Source organism: Callorhinus ursinus, unplaced genomic scaffold, assembly GCF_003265705.2.
Source record: "Callorhinus ursinus isolate GAN/ISIS: 27379988/994484 unplaced genomic scaffold, GSC_fseal_2.0 scaffold16, whole genome shotgun sequence".
NCBI classification, from domain to species: domain Eukaryota; kingdom Metazoa; phylum Chordata; class Mammalia; order Carnivora; family Otariidae; genus Callorhinus; species Callorhinus ursinus.
In genome coordinates, this window is record NW_027397078.1 from 11,030,494 (window position 1) to 11,048,146 (window position 17,653).

A 17,653-nucleotide genomic window follows, 5' to 3' on the forward strand; every position below is an offset into this window, starting at 1 on the left:
AGGACAGAAACAGAGAGCAGTCAGAAGCACGGCCCTGGATTTGAATCCTTTAATGGTATTTACTGATGACAGAGGCCAGGCTTCCTCAGCTATGAGAGGACTTGGCTTGGACGGAGGCTGTGAGGATGCCCACAAGTCTCCGGGACCCAGGCTTTAGCCATTTCTTCTGGATCCAGGCATCTCATCAAACAGGGTGAAGGCTGTATCCTTCAAGCGGTGGTAGGGCTCTCCATTGCTGTCCACTGCTCTCTCCACCTCTTGTGGGGCGGTCTGCATGTTGCTGTTGTTGGCCTCAGTGCCTACCAGGTCCAGGATGTAGTCAGTGAGGTAGTCTAGCATGGCAAGGAGGAAATCAGTTGTAGAACTCAGGCGATGGGTGTATTGATCCTCCTGCAGGAGGCGGTCCACGTAGCTCACAGGGAACTGGAGCTCAGTTATAAGACGGGCTTGAGTCTGATGGGAGCTCTCGTGGCTTTTCTTTGCTGACATGATGTTGGCTGGGTTTGATGTTGACTCCAATCAGCTCTACTTGATCCTTCAGCTGGACTAGGCCTCTCAAGACACCAGCGGTCAACCCTGCCTACTATATCCCCATGCGCTGGCCCCTCATTGGTCAGGGAGCTGCCTTTGTGACATCCTAGACTCTGGGATGTCACTGGTGCCCACTGTGACCTTATCAGGCCTCAGCCCAGAAACATCCATGACAGGAACCTCGTCACCCTAATGACTGGACCCTGATTTTGAGAGAATTGTGATTTTTCTGCTTGACTGCAACACTGTAGAGATAAATACACATTTCAATGGAAAATTTTCCCGTCTTAGGACACCACTCCACATTATCTGATTCTAGCCCTATATTGTCTTTGAGGTCTCTTACAATGCTTTGTCAGTTGGTTAGTGATAAATATGTAAAATGTATTGGCTAGTAGAGATTACATTGTTCCCCCCCCCACCACCACATGATGTAATAAAACCAGTTTTGCCTCCATTTACACATTCATTTAAATATTCTTAATTTTCCTGGATCTAATCCTTGGATTCTCTAAGAACCAGTTATAGCATCTACCCATTCCCTCACTGATGGAATAGAATCTTTTAACACACGTTTATTTCATACCCATCTTAGTGTCTTCATTTTACACTGTTTGAAAAATATCTCTTGATCATTTTGGAAGTCATAATGAGATGCTCAATGGATTCATCTATCAGAATCAGGTAAACATTGTTGAGAGAAAGAAGTTGACCTTGGGCTTAGTTTAAGCCCCGTCATGTCATCTTGCCTGTCCTAGGTGAAGCCAAAGCACCAAGAGATGTTCCCTCTCATTTTCTTTCCTCATTTTTTTAAAAGCTTTTATTTATTTATTTGAGAAAGACAGAGAAACAGAGAGAGAGAGCATGAGCAGGGGAGAGGCAAAGGGACAGAGAGAAGCAGACTCCCCGCTGAGCTCAGAGCCTCTTGCCAAGCTCGATCCCAGGACCCCAAGATCACAACCTGAGCCAAAGTCAGTCACTTAACTGGGTGAGCAACCCAGGCACCCCATCATTCTTTTTTCATTTTAATTTTCCTCTCCACTGAGTCTGTGTTTCTGCTTTGTTTTTGGTTCATTTACAGCCGGTAACAGTCATAGACATTTCCAATCCAAAAGAGAGTAGAAGGAAGAAAGGAGTCTCTGATCTAAGGAATGTGGATCAAGCAAGCAAACCTACATACGTTTCAAGGTCTGGGAATAATCTTTTGTAGCTTGTGGCTCCTCCCTCTGATTCCATGACTTCACCTCCGTCCATCGCTCTGCCCTCTAGGCCCTCGGCTCTGTCCTCAAAATCATCTTTCTTTTATTTTGAATGGAACACATGCTTGCAGCTGAGTAGTTTTATCAGCTGCTTTTCCTCTTGTCAAATCTTGGGCGTTCCACGGCCTTCTTTCATTTTGTCTATCCTCTCAGTTAAAGATGGCATTGTTTCTGCTGATTTAACATACTCAGAAATCTTGTAGTCCCCCCTGTACGGTCATGGGGATTTGTGCCCGTAGACAAGAGGCTTGGTCATAGATCCCTCCAGGAAAATACCATCTCAATTCTTTGCTTCTGTTGAGATGGCTGAGGTTATCCATGATTCCCACCCCATTTTGCTTCAAAGAGCCCTCTGTTTGAATACTTTGATCTTCTGATCCCTCAGAGAAAAGATGTGTCTAGCTACATGCTTGATTTTTATCTCCACAGGACGCTGTCCTGACAGCAAATCCTCTCATTTTAATGTCTTTTGCAATCTGGATAGGCTGAGAATTGCTCTTACCTTCAAGTCCTGGGTCCTTTTTGCTTAACAGCTGTTCCCTCAATTTACTTTCCTCTGGCATTTTACTCTAAGTAGCTAGAAGAAACAAGTGCAGGCCTTCGAACACTTTTCTTAGAAATCTGCTCAACCAAATCTTCAATTCACTGTTGATGAGTTCTGCTTTCCGTGTAATTGCAGGACAAAATTCAGCCAAGATTTCTGCCACTGTATAACAAGAGTCCCCTCTTCTCCAGTTTCCATTATGATGTTCCCAATTTCTTTCTAAACCTTTACCAGCAACACCTTTGACATTCGTATTTCCATTAATAGGTTATCTACTCTGACTTAGGTCTTCTCTAAGACAATGTAGGTTTTCTCCACTGTGTTCCTTACTTCCTCTTGAGCCCTCACCAGCAGCACTTTTAACATTCATTTTTCTACCAACTGTTCAAGGTAATCTAGCATTTTCTATCATGCTTCTCAAAATTATTCCAGCCTACAGCGATTATCCAATTCCAAAGCTGCTTCCACATTTTTAGACACGCATTACAGCATAAACTACTTCTTTGTGCCAAAATCTGTATCAGAGTCCTATGGCTGCTAATAAATTGCTACAGATTTGGTGGCTTAAAGAATACATATTTAGTCTCGTACAGCTCTGGAGGGAAGAAGTCCAAAACAGTGTCACTGGGCTGAAAACAAGTTGCCAACAGGGCCATGCTCCCTCTGGAGGCTGTAGAGGGAAATCTGTTTCTTGGCCTTTTCCAGCTCCTGGAGCCCCATTCCCTACATTTCTTGTCTTTGCCCCCTTCCTTCATCTTCACAGCCAGCAGGGTAGCAGCTTGCCTCAGTGGCCAAATTTCCATTTTCTGTGTCAAAGCTCACTGCCTCCCTCTTACTCTTAAGCACTCACTCTTATTTGCACTTAGATTCTATCACATAATACAGAATCATTGTCCATCTCAAGATCCTTATCTTAATCCTATATGTGAATTCCCTTTTGCCAATAAGGTAACATTTGCAGGCTCAAGAGACTTGGATCTGGTTATCTCTGGGGGCCATTTTCAGCCTACCATGGTAGGTATTCCCAGGAAACTAATAGGGAAGTGATGAATTGAGACAAGGAAGGGCAGGAAGAAAACAAAATGTCCACTATTAATCAGCTTAATATCACTGGAGAACTTAAGAGGACATTAGAAGTTACATTTTCCAAGGGAAGATATTGCCCCAGCATTCTGGACTGCCACGCTATTGGGCAGTGGGCTCTGAAAGCCTAATAAAAGCCCTCACAGAAAGAAATGCAGGTCCTAACATTTGAAAGTCAGGCAAACATGCATCCAGTGGGTTTGTGATGTGACAATGTGCGTAGGACCCTGACAGCATCCTCTCCGGGGTCATGTTTATATGCTTTCATTATAAAGTCTTTCCGATTCATCCTTACCTCCTGCCTGCTCTTCTTTCATTCAACAAATGTTTTATTGTGCAGCTACCCTGTATCAAGCACTGAGATGCTGTTCAATGTTAAACAAAACAGATACTATCTTGTCCTTGTGAAGCATCCAGTCTAGTGGGAAAGACAGATACCCAAAGAAATATGTAATTCCAAGTTGTCATGCATGATCTAAAGCAGAGATTATCAACCTCTGCACTACTGACATTTTTGACCGGACCATTCTTTCTTGTGGGGCACGAGGGCTGTTGCTGGTATAGCAGGATATTTCACAATATCCTTGGCCTCTTACCCACTAGATGATAACAGCACACTACAGTGGTGATGCAAAGAAGCATCTCTCTGCATTAGCACATGTCCCCTAAAGGGCAAAAGTATCCTCAATCAAGAACATTACATTAAAAATGTGTATTAAAAATAAATTACTTTAAGATACAATGAGGGGCTGTAACTTAGAGGGAGTAACCAAGGAATAGCCTCCGAAGAAGGGACAATGAAACGGAGAACTGGCACAAGAATAGGGAATGAGACAGAGAAGAGGTGAGAGAATGAACATTTCGGAAAGATGGGAATGGGCTATTTCCTAAACTGGCAGGGTACCTGGGATACTTTAAATAAAAGTCATGTGACCAAACACACAAGTGCAAAAAAAGACTGGGGGTTAAGATGACCTTGTACCCACCCACAAACAATGAAAAATCTGGACTTCAATAGACTTCTTGGAACTTGGATCCATCTCCCGTATCTGGGTGAACATGATTTTTGCATGTATACACAGATGACCCTTGAACAACATGGAGGTTAGGGGGTGTGGACCCCCTTTGCAGTACAAAATCCATGTATAACTTTTGATTCCCCCCAAATTTGCCTACTAATGGCCTACTGTTGACTGAGAGCCTTCCTGATAACATAAACAGTTAACACATATTTGTATGTTATATGTATTATATACTGTGTTCTTAAAGCTAAAGAAAATGTTAGGGAAATCCGAAGAGAAAAAATATTTATTGTACTGTACTGTATTTATTGAAAAAAATTCATATATGAGTGGACTCGCACAGTTCAAACCCACGTTGATCTAGAGTCAACGGTATTTTAATTAACCAATGATAAAATAGAAAAGGGTTCTAAGAGACCAAACGAGTGCAGGATGAATGGTTGTCATACCGTATTGTAGACTTTGCAGAAGTGGCCACAACGATCCCATTCTCTGTATTCACTCTGTGTAGCCACATTAAAAAAAAAAAAAAGAAAAATGTGACTTTGCAGCCTCTCCAATCAAGACATGGTGCCTATATCCCCACTTCTAAAATCTGGACTGGCCTTTCCATTTACTTGGGGAAATAAAGTGGGGAAGTAACAGTAGACAGTAATGGGCCTGGTCCTCGAGAAACTTTGTATTCTTTCTTTCTCACTTAAAACAGTTACTTCTGTTTGTCAACAAGCATAAGCTAGCCTGCTAGAGGATGAGAGACCACACTGAGCTGATGAGCCAAGTCACCTTAGTTGTCCCTTCTAAGGCCCAGATATGTAAGCCCAGCCACGAGCAGCGAAGTCAACTCATCCCCTTTTTATGGTATTATTATTACACGTATTGAAAACTGTAGATTCTATAGACTCACTAATACATTGACATAATTATTATTTTATATTATTTTATATCTTTGTGTCTTTAAAGAACTTGAGAGAAGAGAAGCAAACATATATTTATACAGATTTTGTTATACTAACCTCCGTATTTGTCATCTATGGTTCTCTTCATTTGTTCCTGCCCATTCTAGTTACCACTTGGAGTCCTTTTCTTAACCTAATACAGCTTTGCTTCCACCCATCCCCTTTGTGCTGTTATTGGAAAATGTATTACATTTTTATATCTTTTATGCACAATACATTATACAAGTAATTTTAAAAATCAGTTAAAAGAAGAAAGGAAAATAAATACGCATTTCTACTGTCTTTTAAAATTACATGGTTACCTTAACCAGTACTTTCTTTTGGGAGGGGGTGGAGTATGGATTTTAATTACTGCCTGGGGTTGCTTGCTTTCAGTCTGAAAAACTTCATTGTTCTTTCTGCTCCTCAAACTGAAAAATCTCAAATATTCTATCAAGTTCATGGTTTCTTTCTTCTGCTAATTCAAATCAACCGGTCCCCCCTCTAATGAATTTGTCATTTCAGTTACTGTAATTTTCAACTCCAGAACTTCCATGTGGTTCCTTTTTATAATTTCTCTGGCTTTACTGGTATTTTCTATTTGATGTGGTATCGTCATCATATCTTCCTTTAATATCATTCTTTAATCATGGTTTCCTTTAGTCATTTGAACATATTTATAATAACTTTGAAGTCTCTGTTCAAAGTCCCACATCTGGTTGACCTCACAAGTTTCTGTTGCGGGCCTTTGTTCTGGGGTAGGGGTCATATTTCTCTGTTTCTTTGCATGTCCCCCAATTTTTTGTTGGAAACTGGAAATTTTAGATAATATATTGTAGCAACTCTTGAGTATTGGTTCCACCACCAAGCGCCTATTATTACTTCTCTACTGAATTGTTTAGTGACTGACTGGATTATTTTAGAGGCATCTACAGCCTCCCTTCACATTGTGAAGCATTTTATGTCGTTCCTCATGGGGTGCAGTCCTGAGTAGGAGCCCTGTCACCCTGTGATGACACTGGTTTTGGTAGTACTCTCAATCTCTTTGTCTCTTTCTCTGACCACACCCAACTATTAAGCTCCACTAATTACTAGCTGATTGTTCTGTTGTTTTTAACAAATGCTCTGAGGCATAAGGTGTTCCACAGACTGATCCAATCAAACCCAGGGTCTCTTGAAGGATCAGTTGCTTAGGTCAGTGTTTAAGATTTGTTCTGTCCCCAGGAGGACTCCTCCCAGGTGTCTCTTTCTCAGCTACTCTCCAGAAAACCAGCCAGCCTACAGTTCTGTATTTCCAATTAATCTGCCAATCTCTTCCCAGTGGCCTTTCATCACAATATCCACTGCTTTTGAGAGTGTCCTTATGTTCAAACACCTCCATACTCTGTTGCAAATGAAGTCAACCCACTTGGTAAGGGATTCAGCATTCTCTGTTTCATGGCCTACTTCTCCTCCAGGGCAAAAATCTCTGAGCCATGGCTCTGGAGCTGGGGGTGGGGACAATGGGACATTTTTCTCTGAGTGACACTCCTGCTATAGGAGCTGAACCCTTATGGAGGACGAGTAGCTTCAGTTCTTGTTACCTTGCCTCTCAGTGTGGATCACATGTGGTTGACAGTACTTATAAGTGTGATCAGGTCCCAGTATACTCAGTAATGCCACACCGAAGGTAGAGCCTCCATCCCATGAGTGGGGGTTGGGAGGAAGAAGCAAGCCCCCATCTCTCAGCCATACTTGCTCAGAATTCAGTCTTAGCAAGAGGTAGCTGGGAGCAGAATGAGAAATGTTGATGTTCTGCCCATCCCTTAAAGACATCCCTTGGAGTAGGAGTTGAAGGGAGAAGGAGCCCTGGGTCCTTTGCTGCACCATCTTGAGTGGAGTTTCCATTTCACTGAACTGGGAAGGGAGTAGAATGGAGCAGGCATCAGTACAGATACCATATACTCTTGCTGCAACCTCTAAATTTTAATAGGTTTTGTTGAATAAATATTTCTTCATTTGCAGTATGCTCTTAGGACCATCTCCAAAGACTTCAAATGGTTGTTTCAAAAATAATTTTCACCAATCTTCTAGCGAATTGGTCCATAGAGATGTCTCACTTTCATGCTGGAGGCAGAACTCTGGTTGTGATTTGTAAGTTACTAAGGTTTGGTAGTTTATTACAAAGCATTATTGTAGCAATAGATAACTGATGCACACAAGTCAGTAGTGGAGCTGCTAGAACCACAGCCTCTCAATACTTCCTATGGAATCCAGAGTATTCCCTCCATTGCAATTGAAACCACCCTAGGGATTTAGTGAAATAAACCACTTATATGGTAAATAATACTGTAATACCAAAAACACTTCAGCATAGTTTCCAAAAATAATTCTCACAAAATGAGTCATAGTGGAAGAATCTGACTTATGGAGAGGCTTAAATAAGTGTAATTCTTTAGTCGGTAAGAAACGGCCAATCGTCTACCACGTTACAGAAAAAAGTACTCTCATAATTCAGTGGCACATAAAACAGTGAGAATGATTATCCACTTTTAACTAAGCAGAGTCAGCACTACATTTGAAAACAGCACTTTATGGAAACTGAATTTGTAAAGTGAGATACCCCTTCTCCAAACATTTGATCAGGTTTGACATAGCAAGTGAAAGAGGAGTAAGTAGTGTCACATCTAAGAATTTCCCTGCTTTAATTCCAGAGTCAGAAATAGAGACTATCTGGTATACTTCACCCATAATACAAACAAAAAGCCAAAATCACTGAATAGGAACTTAATCACATCTAATTATCAATAGAATCTTCCAGTAAGGATAGGTAAAGAATCCAGGAGCACTACCAACAGATGTTTTTCCATCACAGGATTTTTTCTTCCTTGACCTACAAGAGTACACATCCCAAGATTCTCATAGCTGGGCAGTTGACTTCTCTGCCACAATGTATTCAAATTGTTTAAAGAGCCAAACTTGCCTCAGTCATAAAAAAGAATGAAATCTTGCCATGTGCAACAACATGGATGGATCTAGAGAGTATAAAGCTAAGTGAAATCAGTCAGAGAGACAAATACCATACGATTTCACTCATATGTGGAATTAAACAAACAAACAAACACACAAATGAACAAAGAAAAAAAGAAACAGACTCTTAACTATAGAGAACTGGTGGTTGCCAGAGGGAAGGTAGTGGGAGGATGGATGAACTAGGTGAAGGATATTAAGAGTACACTTACCATGATGAGCACTGAGTAATGTATAGAATTGCTGAATCACTATATTGTACACCTGAAACTAATATAACACTGTACATTAATTATACTAACATTTAAAAATTAATTAGTGAATTAACTTAAAAAAATACACTGAGGATGAGTAGAGGTTTAAGTATGTTACTTAAAGTTGAACATGAGGAATGAGTACCTCTGGGGGTATAGGAAAGGGTTTTAGGTGGTATTCCAATGGATATAAATATTTGTTTAAATGTATCTTAGTGTAAGATTTAAAAAATGGTAGTGATCTAAAGGCTTTCTTTTATTTCTTTTAAAGATTTTTTTATTTGACACACAGAGAGAGAGAGAGAGAGAGAGAGGGAGAGAGCACAAGCAGGGGGAGCGGCAGGCCGAGGGAGAAGCAGGCTTCCTGCATGAGCAGGGAGCCCGATGTGGGGCTCGATCCCAGGACCCCAGGATCATGACCTGAGCCAAAGGCAGTGGCTTAACCAACTGAGCCACCCAGGCACCCCTAAAGGCTTTCTTTTAAAATAAAAATAATATATACATAGCCAAACTTGGAGTTAACTTTCTGAGCCCTAGCGAATTCTAATTTTTGATCTATAAAGATCTTTAATTACAACAACTGAAAAAATTGAAGTATTTATCAAAATGTCAGAATTTTCAAATATGAGGGGAAATAACTATTCAGGTGACCTCTAGGTCCTAAGTCAGAAGGAAAGCCAGCAAGCTCGACTCTCAGAAACTGACAGTGATTTGGTGAGAACAGACCACTACTGTGGCAGGCTGGTTCACAGTTCTGAAACAGTAGTTTCAAAAAGTTGCTTCAAAAACATCCAGTTTGGTCTTTCCTAAGCATAAGACATAATATATTTCCTGACCCTCCTCTGCTGGTAGCGAGAGATTCAAACCATACAAGCTGGTTCCTATACATGGGAACCTTCCCACTGTCTCACTCCCTAGCCACCACAAAACTGGCAAGTCAGTCTTCTGTTCCTGCTGTCTAAAACCATTTGGGGACCTATTTTGGAGCTGTCCTGCTCTATCCTGCAAGCCTCATTATGTGAGTGATGCATCTTTTCATACCCTCTTGGGGGGGGGGGTAAGGGAGGGACAGAGGAAAGGGGGAGAGAGGGAGAGAGAGAGAGATCTGCATTCTAACCAAGTTTTGGGTGGGAATCCATCCTGTATTTGCGTAGTCATAACAGTATTCCACTACTGCTGGAATCTGTATCTGCTGCACTGCAGAGTACAGAGCTCGTAGCGCATCCCACAGAGCTTTTCATCTTTCCCCATCCCACCTCTCTAGCTTCTTCTCCCCATCTCTTCCTCTCCACAGAAACCTATGCTCCTGCCTCTGCTTATCTATTCCCAGAATATACCATACTCTGTCATGATCTCTGATTGTATACCTGCTTTACCTTTGCCTGGAATGTCCTTCCTACTTCACTTCTCCCTTCCTTTCCTAACTTCCAAGCCACCTTCTTTCTCTTTGATATTTATAAAATGTTTTCCCCATCCCCTAAGACCAAGTAAAATGTGATGCCCTCTTAAAGTCTCCACTAACTTCACTAGGCAGAGATTTTCTCTTCTTTTCCTGGTCTATGATGACATTTAAATCACTGTTCTTGCCTGCTTACAGGTCTCTCTTCCCCTGCAAGACTCTGAACATTTTGACGGCGGAGACTTTCCTTTCTTCATCTAATATGATTTGTCTCTAGTACACTCTTATGAATATAATCAGTGATGGATAATGTTGACTGAGTATTTTTTTTAAAGTGATAATCTTGTTAAGGATGAAAGGATGTTGGTAAACACAGTATTATGAACTTTTGAGATAGAGCAAGAATTAGAATTTCTCTATATTTGCTTCTAGTGTTATATGCAAATGAACATTAAGAAATTGTTGCATAGCTAATGAAATAAGTGCAAAGTAGGGACGCCTGGGTGGCTCAGTCAGTTAAGCATCTGCCTTTGGCTCAGGTCATGATCCCAGGTCCTGGGATCGAGTCCCGCATCGGGCTCCTTGCTCAGCAGGGAGCCTGCTTCTCCCTCTGCCTGCCACTCCCGCTGCGTGTGCTTTCTCTCTCTCTCTCTAATAAATAAAATCTTTAAAAAAAATCAGTGCAAAGTAGTTAAAATCTAGCCACTAAAGACTTGTATTTTAGGGAAGTAGCAAGATGAGGTGAGTTATTTATCATTTCCAGATCATAAACATTTCATTACTACTGAGCTAGATTCCTTGAGACCTAAATGATGTTTCTCTGTTAAATTTAATAGCCATAGAAAAAGCAATGTGACCTCTATGGCTCAATAATCATGAGATAATTAGTTAATAGAAATGAAAATGACTCATGTGCCTCATTCTCCCCTCCCATAAAAACAAATTTGGAAACTATGAGTCCAAAGGTGCTTTCTGTTTTGGCCAGTGTACTTATAGAAGAGTTAAGAAAAACTTCTCACCATCTGATTGCAAATATCTCCATCTTTCCTTGAAATCACTTTAAGTTCATAGTTGCTAACTTTATCTAAGAACATGGCTTTTGTGACACTTTATCAAGAACCTAGATAACAACCTACAGGATAAGCTTATCCTGACAAGAGGAATAGTTAATACACTAGATCACATTTCATTCAGTCACACAGCAAATATTAATTGAGTGTCTACTATATATCTCTATCACAGGACTTAATCCACTGTGCCCTGTTTATCCCTTTACATCTATTTTTATCTACCCCTGCAAGTCTTGGAGCTTCTGAGAGCAGGAATTCTATAGTATTTTCATGTAATACCCACTACTATGTGCTGGGTTGGCGCATGGGTCCAGTGCTGACCGAGACTCGGCTGCATCACCTTGTGGAACTTACTAATACCTCAAGACTGGGAATTCTTGAAAGCAATGGGATAATGTAAATGCAAACTTCTATACTGAGGGTCACAAAATCAACAACCTAAATACATGTAGGAGCAAGAATCAACTTGAGAGTACTTTATCTGAAAAGATATGAGCAAATGTTTTCTTGGTCCAAAATCTTAGTGAGATGTGATGATAGGTTTATGCAGTTGTTAAGGTAAAGAGGAACAGTCACATCCCTGACTGCTATCACAGCTTCTATAAATGGCCCATTGTTACAGCTACGGGAAGACTGATACCATGATAAATGCATGGCCTCCACCTTCACCAAGTTCTAAAGCCTGCATGGCAATCATGGCAATCCATCACATGTTCCCGAACTTGTTCCTTGGCTCATTCCACTAGCACCATTTTTAAGCTTTTCACTCTCTTCAAACCACGTTCTCACCTGTATTTCTTATCTCATCATAGCAGATGTTGTCAGTGCCTCCAAATACCACCACAACCTCCAGCATCTCAGGTTGTCCCAGTTTCACCCTACTACAAGTACCTGCAATTCTCAACCGAAGCCTTTCTCTCAGTTGGCCTGGGAAAGGCTGGAAGTTCAGGGAAGGGAATGCCCCCTGGGAACAGTTGTCAGCCAATGGCACATGGGAGTGGAGGATAAATATTTCAGTTCTCTTGCCCCTAAGATGGGATAATTCTGATGCATGTTCTGCACTGTTTCCTAGCATTTCCCAGAAGGATTAAGTCCCAGTTGCCCATGGTGGGAATTTGTTCCATAACACACACTTTATCAGCTTACTGCTTTCCCTCTCTCCCTTCCTTAATTACCCTAATGATGATTCTCAGAATTAACTTTCACATAAACTACTTGCACACAAACCCTGTCTCAGGGTCAGCCTCTGGGAGGACAAAGCTGAGATGCTCCCTTTCAGCAAAAACACTTATCTTCTACTCCACAGAGAGAACAGAGACCCCAGTCCAATCCCAGGCAGGGGTGGTCTTATGACCCTGGTACCACAGTTACAAACTTAACTAAACCTACACTCATACTTCCTTCCCACCTTTCAACTTCAGTAGAAGAGGCGTCTGTTCTTTTACTTAACATTAATCCCCTGGTATGTTAACTACATTCATTAGACATAGAGCTTTTTAAAAAAAATTTTTTTTGAAGTAATTTCAGATTTATAGCATTTTTTTAAAGTCCAAATAATCCCCATATACCTTTCAACCAAGTATCCTAAAAGTTCACAGTGTACTGTGTGTTTACTTCATCATTCTCTCACCGGATTTCTTTTTAAATAATGATGAAGGACCTTTTTAAAAAATACCCAGTACATTGAGGACTAATCTTCTTGTTTGTTTTATGCTTTTGTAAAACATAATAAAAGTGAATCAGAAAAGCAACCATGACCAAAGAAGGATAAACAAGATAAAAGCTCCTAGTTTTTAAATATTTAGCTTCACTAGGTATCAAGTAAGTCAAATAGCTCTAAAAATTTCTAAATATTTATTTTCCATTTCCATATTTATGTCTCTGACCACTAACTCACAGTTCACGGACTGGCATGGGTCCACCGACCACAATGCACAGCATTACTGCTGAGAAGAGCCATTGTCAGAGTTCGCACTCCCCAACCCTGTCATTCCAACCTCCCATTCGACCACAATAGCCTTCTCTTTGATGAACACGCTCAAATATTTTCCTTCTTAAGACAACAACACTGACAACCCACAGTCCTATCTCTGGGTACCATCTTATCTTTTTATCCTTATGAACAAAGATTTTCACCTCCTATCACTGGATCTTCTATTCATTCCTTGGCGCCTTGTAAATCTACTCTGTTTCCCTCAGTTCAGTGACCTTCTAGTTGCTAAGTCCATGAAATACATGGGCCACATTTCAGTGCTTACCTCGTCAGCCTTCTCTCTAGCCTGTGAGATGTGGGCCATGCCCTCCCCTCCTCAACTTTTCTTCTCCCTTGTCTTTTGGGCTAGAACTCTCTTTTGGGTTTCCTCCTACATACATTCATCTTTCCTCAGAACCTCCCAGTTTCCTTTCAAGGATTCTCTCCCCATAGACTTCTATTTTCCTTCTATAATCTCTCTTCTTGAATGAACACTTCCATTCACATGTTTCAGTAAACATCTTTTACTGACGATTCCAAAATCTCCATCTGGACCCCCAACTTCTTTCTTGGAGCTACAGTTGTTTGTCCCACAGGTTGGCCCAAACTAACCTCATTCTAACTGCCACCTAGGGAAGTCACTTTATTCAGTTTTGTTAACTTTTCTAATTTTTGGGTTTTGTGTCTGTAAAATGGGAATAATATCTGACCAAGAGGACTCCTGGGCAGATTAAATGATGCAAGGCAGGTGGGAGTATTGAAGCAGCGCCTGACCACAGTAAGTCCTCAACAAGCAGCAGATAGGATTATTAGATACTTCCTCCTGGATTTGCTTCTTATATTAGTCCTTTATCATACTGAATGTGGCTAATGCCTTATCAGATTGCTCTTCCTCTCTCCCTTTCATCCTTCAACACATATTCACTGAATGCCTGCTATATGTAAGGTGCTATGTTAGGTGCGATAAAACACTGAGACAGACCATCCCAACCCTCATTACATTTATACTCTAGTGGGTAATACAGATGTTAAATAATTCACTACAGTATAGGAGCTTAGGTGTCACTTTTAACTTTTCTCTCTCCCTTATCTGACCTCCATCAGCGATGAAATCCTTTCTATTTTTTCTATCTCTAAAGTCCATCCCTTCCTCCAGCTTTGCACAGTCCAATACAGTAGTCACTAGCCACATGTGGCCATTTAAATTTAGATTTAAATTAATGAAAATAAAAATGAAGTTCCTTAGTTTCACTGGTCATAGTTCAAGAACTCAGTAGAAACATGTAACCAGGGGCTACTGTATCAGAGTAGCTCTAGAACATCACCGCCATTGTCTATTGCTGTCTATTAGACAGCACTGTTCTAGTTTCAATGTCCTAAAGCAGATCCTTATCGTCTTTTCGAGACTACTAAAATGGCCTAGGTATTAGCCTTTCAGCCATTAATCCTAACTCCTCAATCTATGTTCCACTGGTTTCCCAGAATGACTTCCAGAATGCAAATATACTCCTCTGTAAACAATTCTTTAACACTCCTCCACTGTATTTTTTTATGCCCTGAGTAACAATAGCCTACATGATATGGCCCTTGCCTCTCAGCCTTAATCTTTTGCAATTCACTCTACAGCAGCATATGCTCAAGTCATGGTGATCTAGAATAGCCAAAACAATTTTAAAGGGAAGAACAGGTTGGAGGACATACATTACCTGAATTTAAGTCTTATTATAAAGCTATAGTGATACAGCGTAGTATTGATGAGATGGTAGACACATCAATGGAACAGAATTAAAGGCCCATAAATAGACCCAAAATATATGGTCTGTTGATTTTCAATAAAGTCACCAAGAAAATTCAGTGGAGAAAGGATAATTTTTTCAACAAACAGTGCTTAGACAACTGGGTATTCATATGGGGAAAAAAATAACTGCTGATTCCCCTCCTTGTGCACACTCTCTTTCTGTCAAATAAATAAATAAAATCTATTTAAAAAAAAGAAATAGATTTAATAAATAAATAAAGCTCAGGCCTTGCCTATAATAAATCTTATCAGATTATAATGTATATATACATATGTCATATACAATGTGATCTAAATGAATACATATACATTAATATATACCATAATTGTAATATTAATTATAGTATATCTTATTTATGAATAATTTTATATTGATTATATTAATATAATATGTAATATCACTTTAGATCATATTACATATGAATGGATTGTGGTACATATGTAATATTATGTGTATAATATATGATGTATATATATGATATGCAATAAATTAGAATGGATCACAGATGGAAATGTGAAAGCTAGAAACTACAAAACTTCTAGAAGAAAACATAGGAGAAAATTTTTGTGATGTCAGTTTAGGGAAAGATTTCTTAGATAAGACACCAAAAACACAAACCATTAAAAAAAAAAGATAAATTGAACTTTATCAAAATTAAAAACTTTTGCTCATCAAAGACACCATTAAGAAAATTAAAAGATAAGCCTAAAAGATGAGAGAAATATACAATACATACATCTGAAAAAGAACTTAGATCTAGAATATACAAAAATATGTTATGCCTCAAAAAAAAATTAGGAAACCACCCAATTAAAAATGGGCAAAAGATTTGAACAAGAACTTTATAAAAGATATAGAATTGGCCAGTAAGCACATGAAAACATATCTAATATCTTTAAAATATATCCAGCATTTTCAGGAAATGCAAATGAAACTACGACGAGATACCACTACATGATCCCTAAGAGGACTACAATAAAAAGTCAATAGCAACAGGAACAACATCATGTGTTGGAAACACTGGAACTGTTATACACTGCCAGTGAGAAAGTGAAATAGTAAAACCACTTTGGAAAACTTTTGTCAGCTTCTTAAAAAGTTAGGCACTTAACATACTGCCCAGCCATTCCACTCCTAGGTATCTTACCAAGAGAAAGGAAAATATATGACCCCCAAAAGAACCTGTACATGAATACTCATGCCAGTTTTAGTCATAATTGTCCCCATGTGAAAACAATGTGAATGTCTGTCAAGAGGTGAATGGATAAGCAACATGTGGAATATCCATATAATGAAATACTACTCGGCAATAAAAAGGAACAGATTACTGATACGCACAACATGAATAAATCTCAAAAACTTTTTGCTGAGTGAAAGAAGCCAGACACAGAATTGTACATGTTGTAGGAGTCCATTTGTATAAAATTTTAGAAAAAAGCAAATTAATCCACGGAGACAGAAAGTAGATCATCACTGTCCTGGGGCCAAGGGTGGAGGGAGGGATAGACTGCAAGGGGATCCTAGGAAACTGGAAATATTCTGCAAATTCACTGTGGCAGTGGTTTCATGGGTGTATACATTGATTAAACCTTTCTGAATTGCCTTATGTTGAGGTCCTAGTCCCTCATATGATGGCATTTGGAGAGGGGCCTTTGGGAGGTAATTAGAGTTTGATGAAGTCACGAAGGCAGGGTCGTCACGATGGGATGAACCCCCCTTGTAGAACGATACACCAGAGAGCTTGCTTGTTCTCTTTCTCTCTGCCGTGTGAGAGCGTGGTAAGAAGGCAGCCACCTTGCAAGCTCCCACCAGAAATGACCATGCTGGCACCTTGATCTCAGCCTTCCAACCTCCAGAACTATGAAAAATAACTTTCTGTGTTTAACCCACCCAGTCTGTGGTATTTTGCTATGGCAGCCTGAGCTAATGTATCATGCATGATCAGTGAAATGCAAACTAAAATGACTCTGAAGTACAATTGCATACCCATCAGATTGGTATACATACAAAGGGTTTTGTAAAGATAGTAACAGACAAACTCCTAAAGAGCAATTAGGCAATATCTTTAAACGCTGAAGATTTTCATCCCCTGGGACCCAGGGATTTAACTCTGTGATCAATTATCTAAGAAACTCCTGCACACAGGCACAAGATCTATGCCAAAAAAAAAAAAAAAAAAAGTTTGCTGCAACCTTTTTTGATGTGGCAAAATATTTGAAACAACATAATAGTTAGTTCTTCAAAATAGTGATTAAACAGTGCTATGTTTGTATCATGAAATTTTATGCAGCAATATAAATAAACTCTTTAAACCCATCCCCGTCAGTGGAGGACCATCTCCAGAGGCCAGTGACAACCACCTTCACTTATTGCTCCTTTCTTCAGATTTATCCTCAGTGCCAAATACTGTTAGGAAAGTGTGTGGGAAAGGTTTTCACATAGAATCAAAGGAACTTCATTTTGATTATGGCCTGTCCTACCTACTAATTTCTTGGCCACAAATAATTTGTTAAATTATTCTGTATCTCTGGCCTTACAGGGACATGATTTTCTGTTACCTACACGTGATGAAAGAAGTCGTGAAGCCTGCTCAAACTCCATTTTGGACAAGGAAAAATAACTACCAGTTTATGTCATTTTATTGCACTTCACTTTATTGCACTTTGCAGATAATATGTTCTCACAAATTGAAGGCTTTTGGCCACCCTAGGTCAAGCAAGTCCAACAGTACCATTTGTGTCACATTCTGTTAATTCTCACAATATTCCAAACTTTT

The 17,653-nt window shown here is 39.8% G+C and overlaps 2 protein-coding genes across 5 annotated transcripts in view; both read right to left on the reverse strand.

Annotated features, from left to right (window-relative positions):
• Window positions 1-17,653, reverse strand: part of SYTL5 (synaptotagmin like 5) — a 269,646-nt gene that overhangs the window by 180,376 nt on the left and 71,617 nt on the right. The gene's annotated exons all lie outside the window — the stretch shown is intronic.
• Window positions 36-606, reverse strand: H2AP (H2A.P histone). Its single transcript, XM_025857784.2, has one exon. The coding sequence runs from the start codon at window positions 487-489 to the stop codon at window positions 154-156; it is 336 nt and encodes a 111-aa protein (XP_025713569.1). The 5' UTR covers window positions 490-606; the 3' UTR covers window positions 36-153.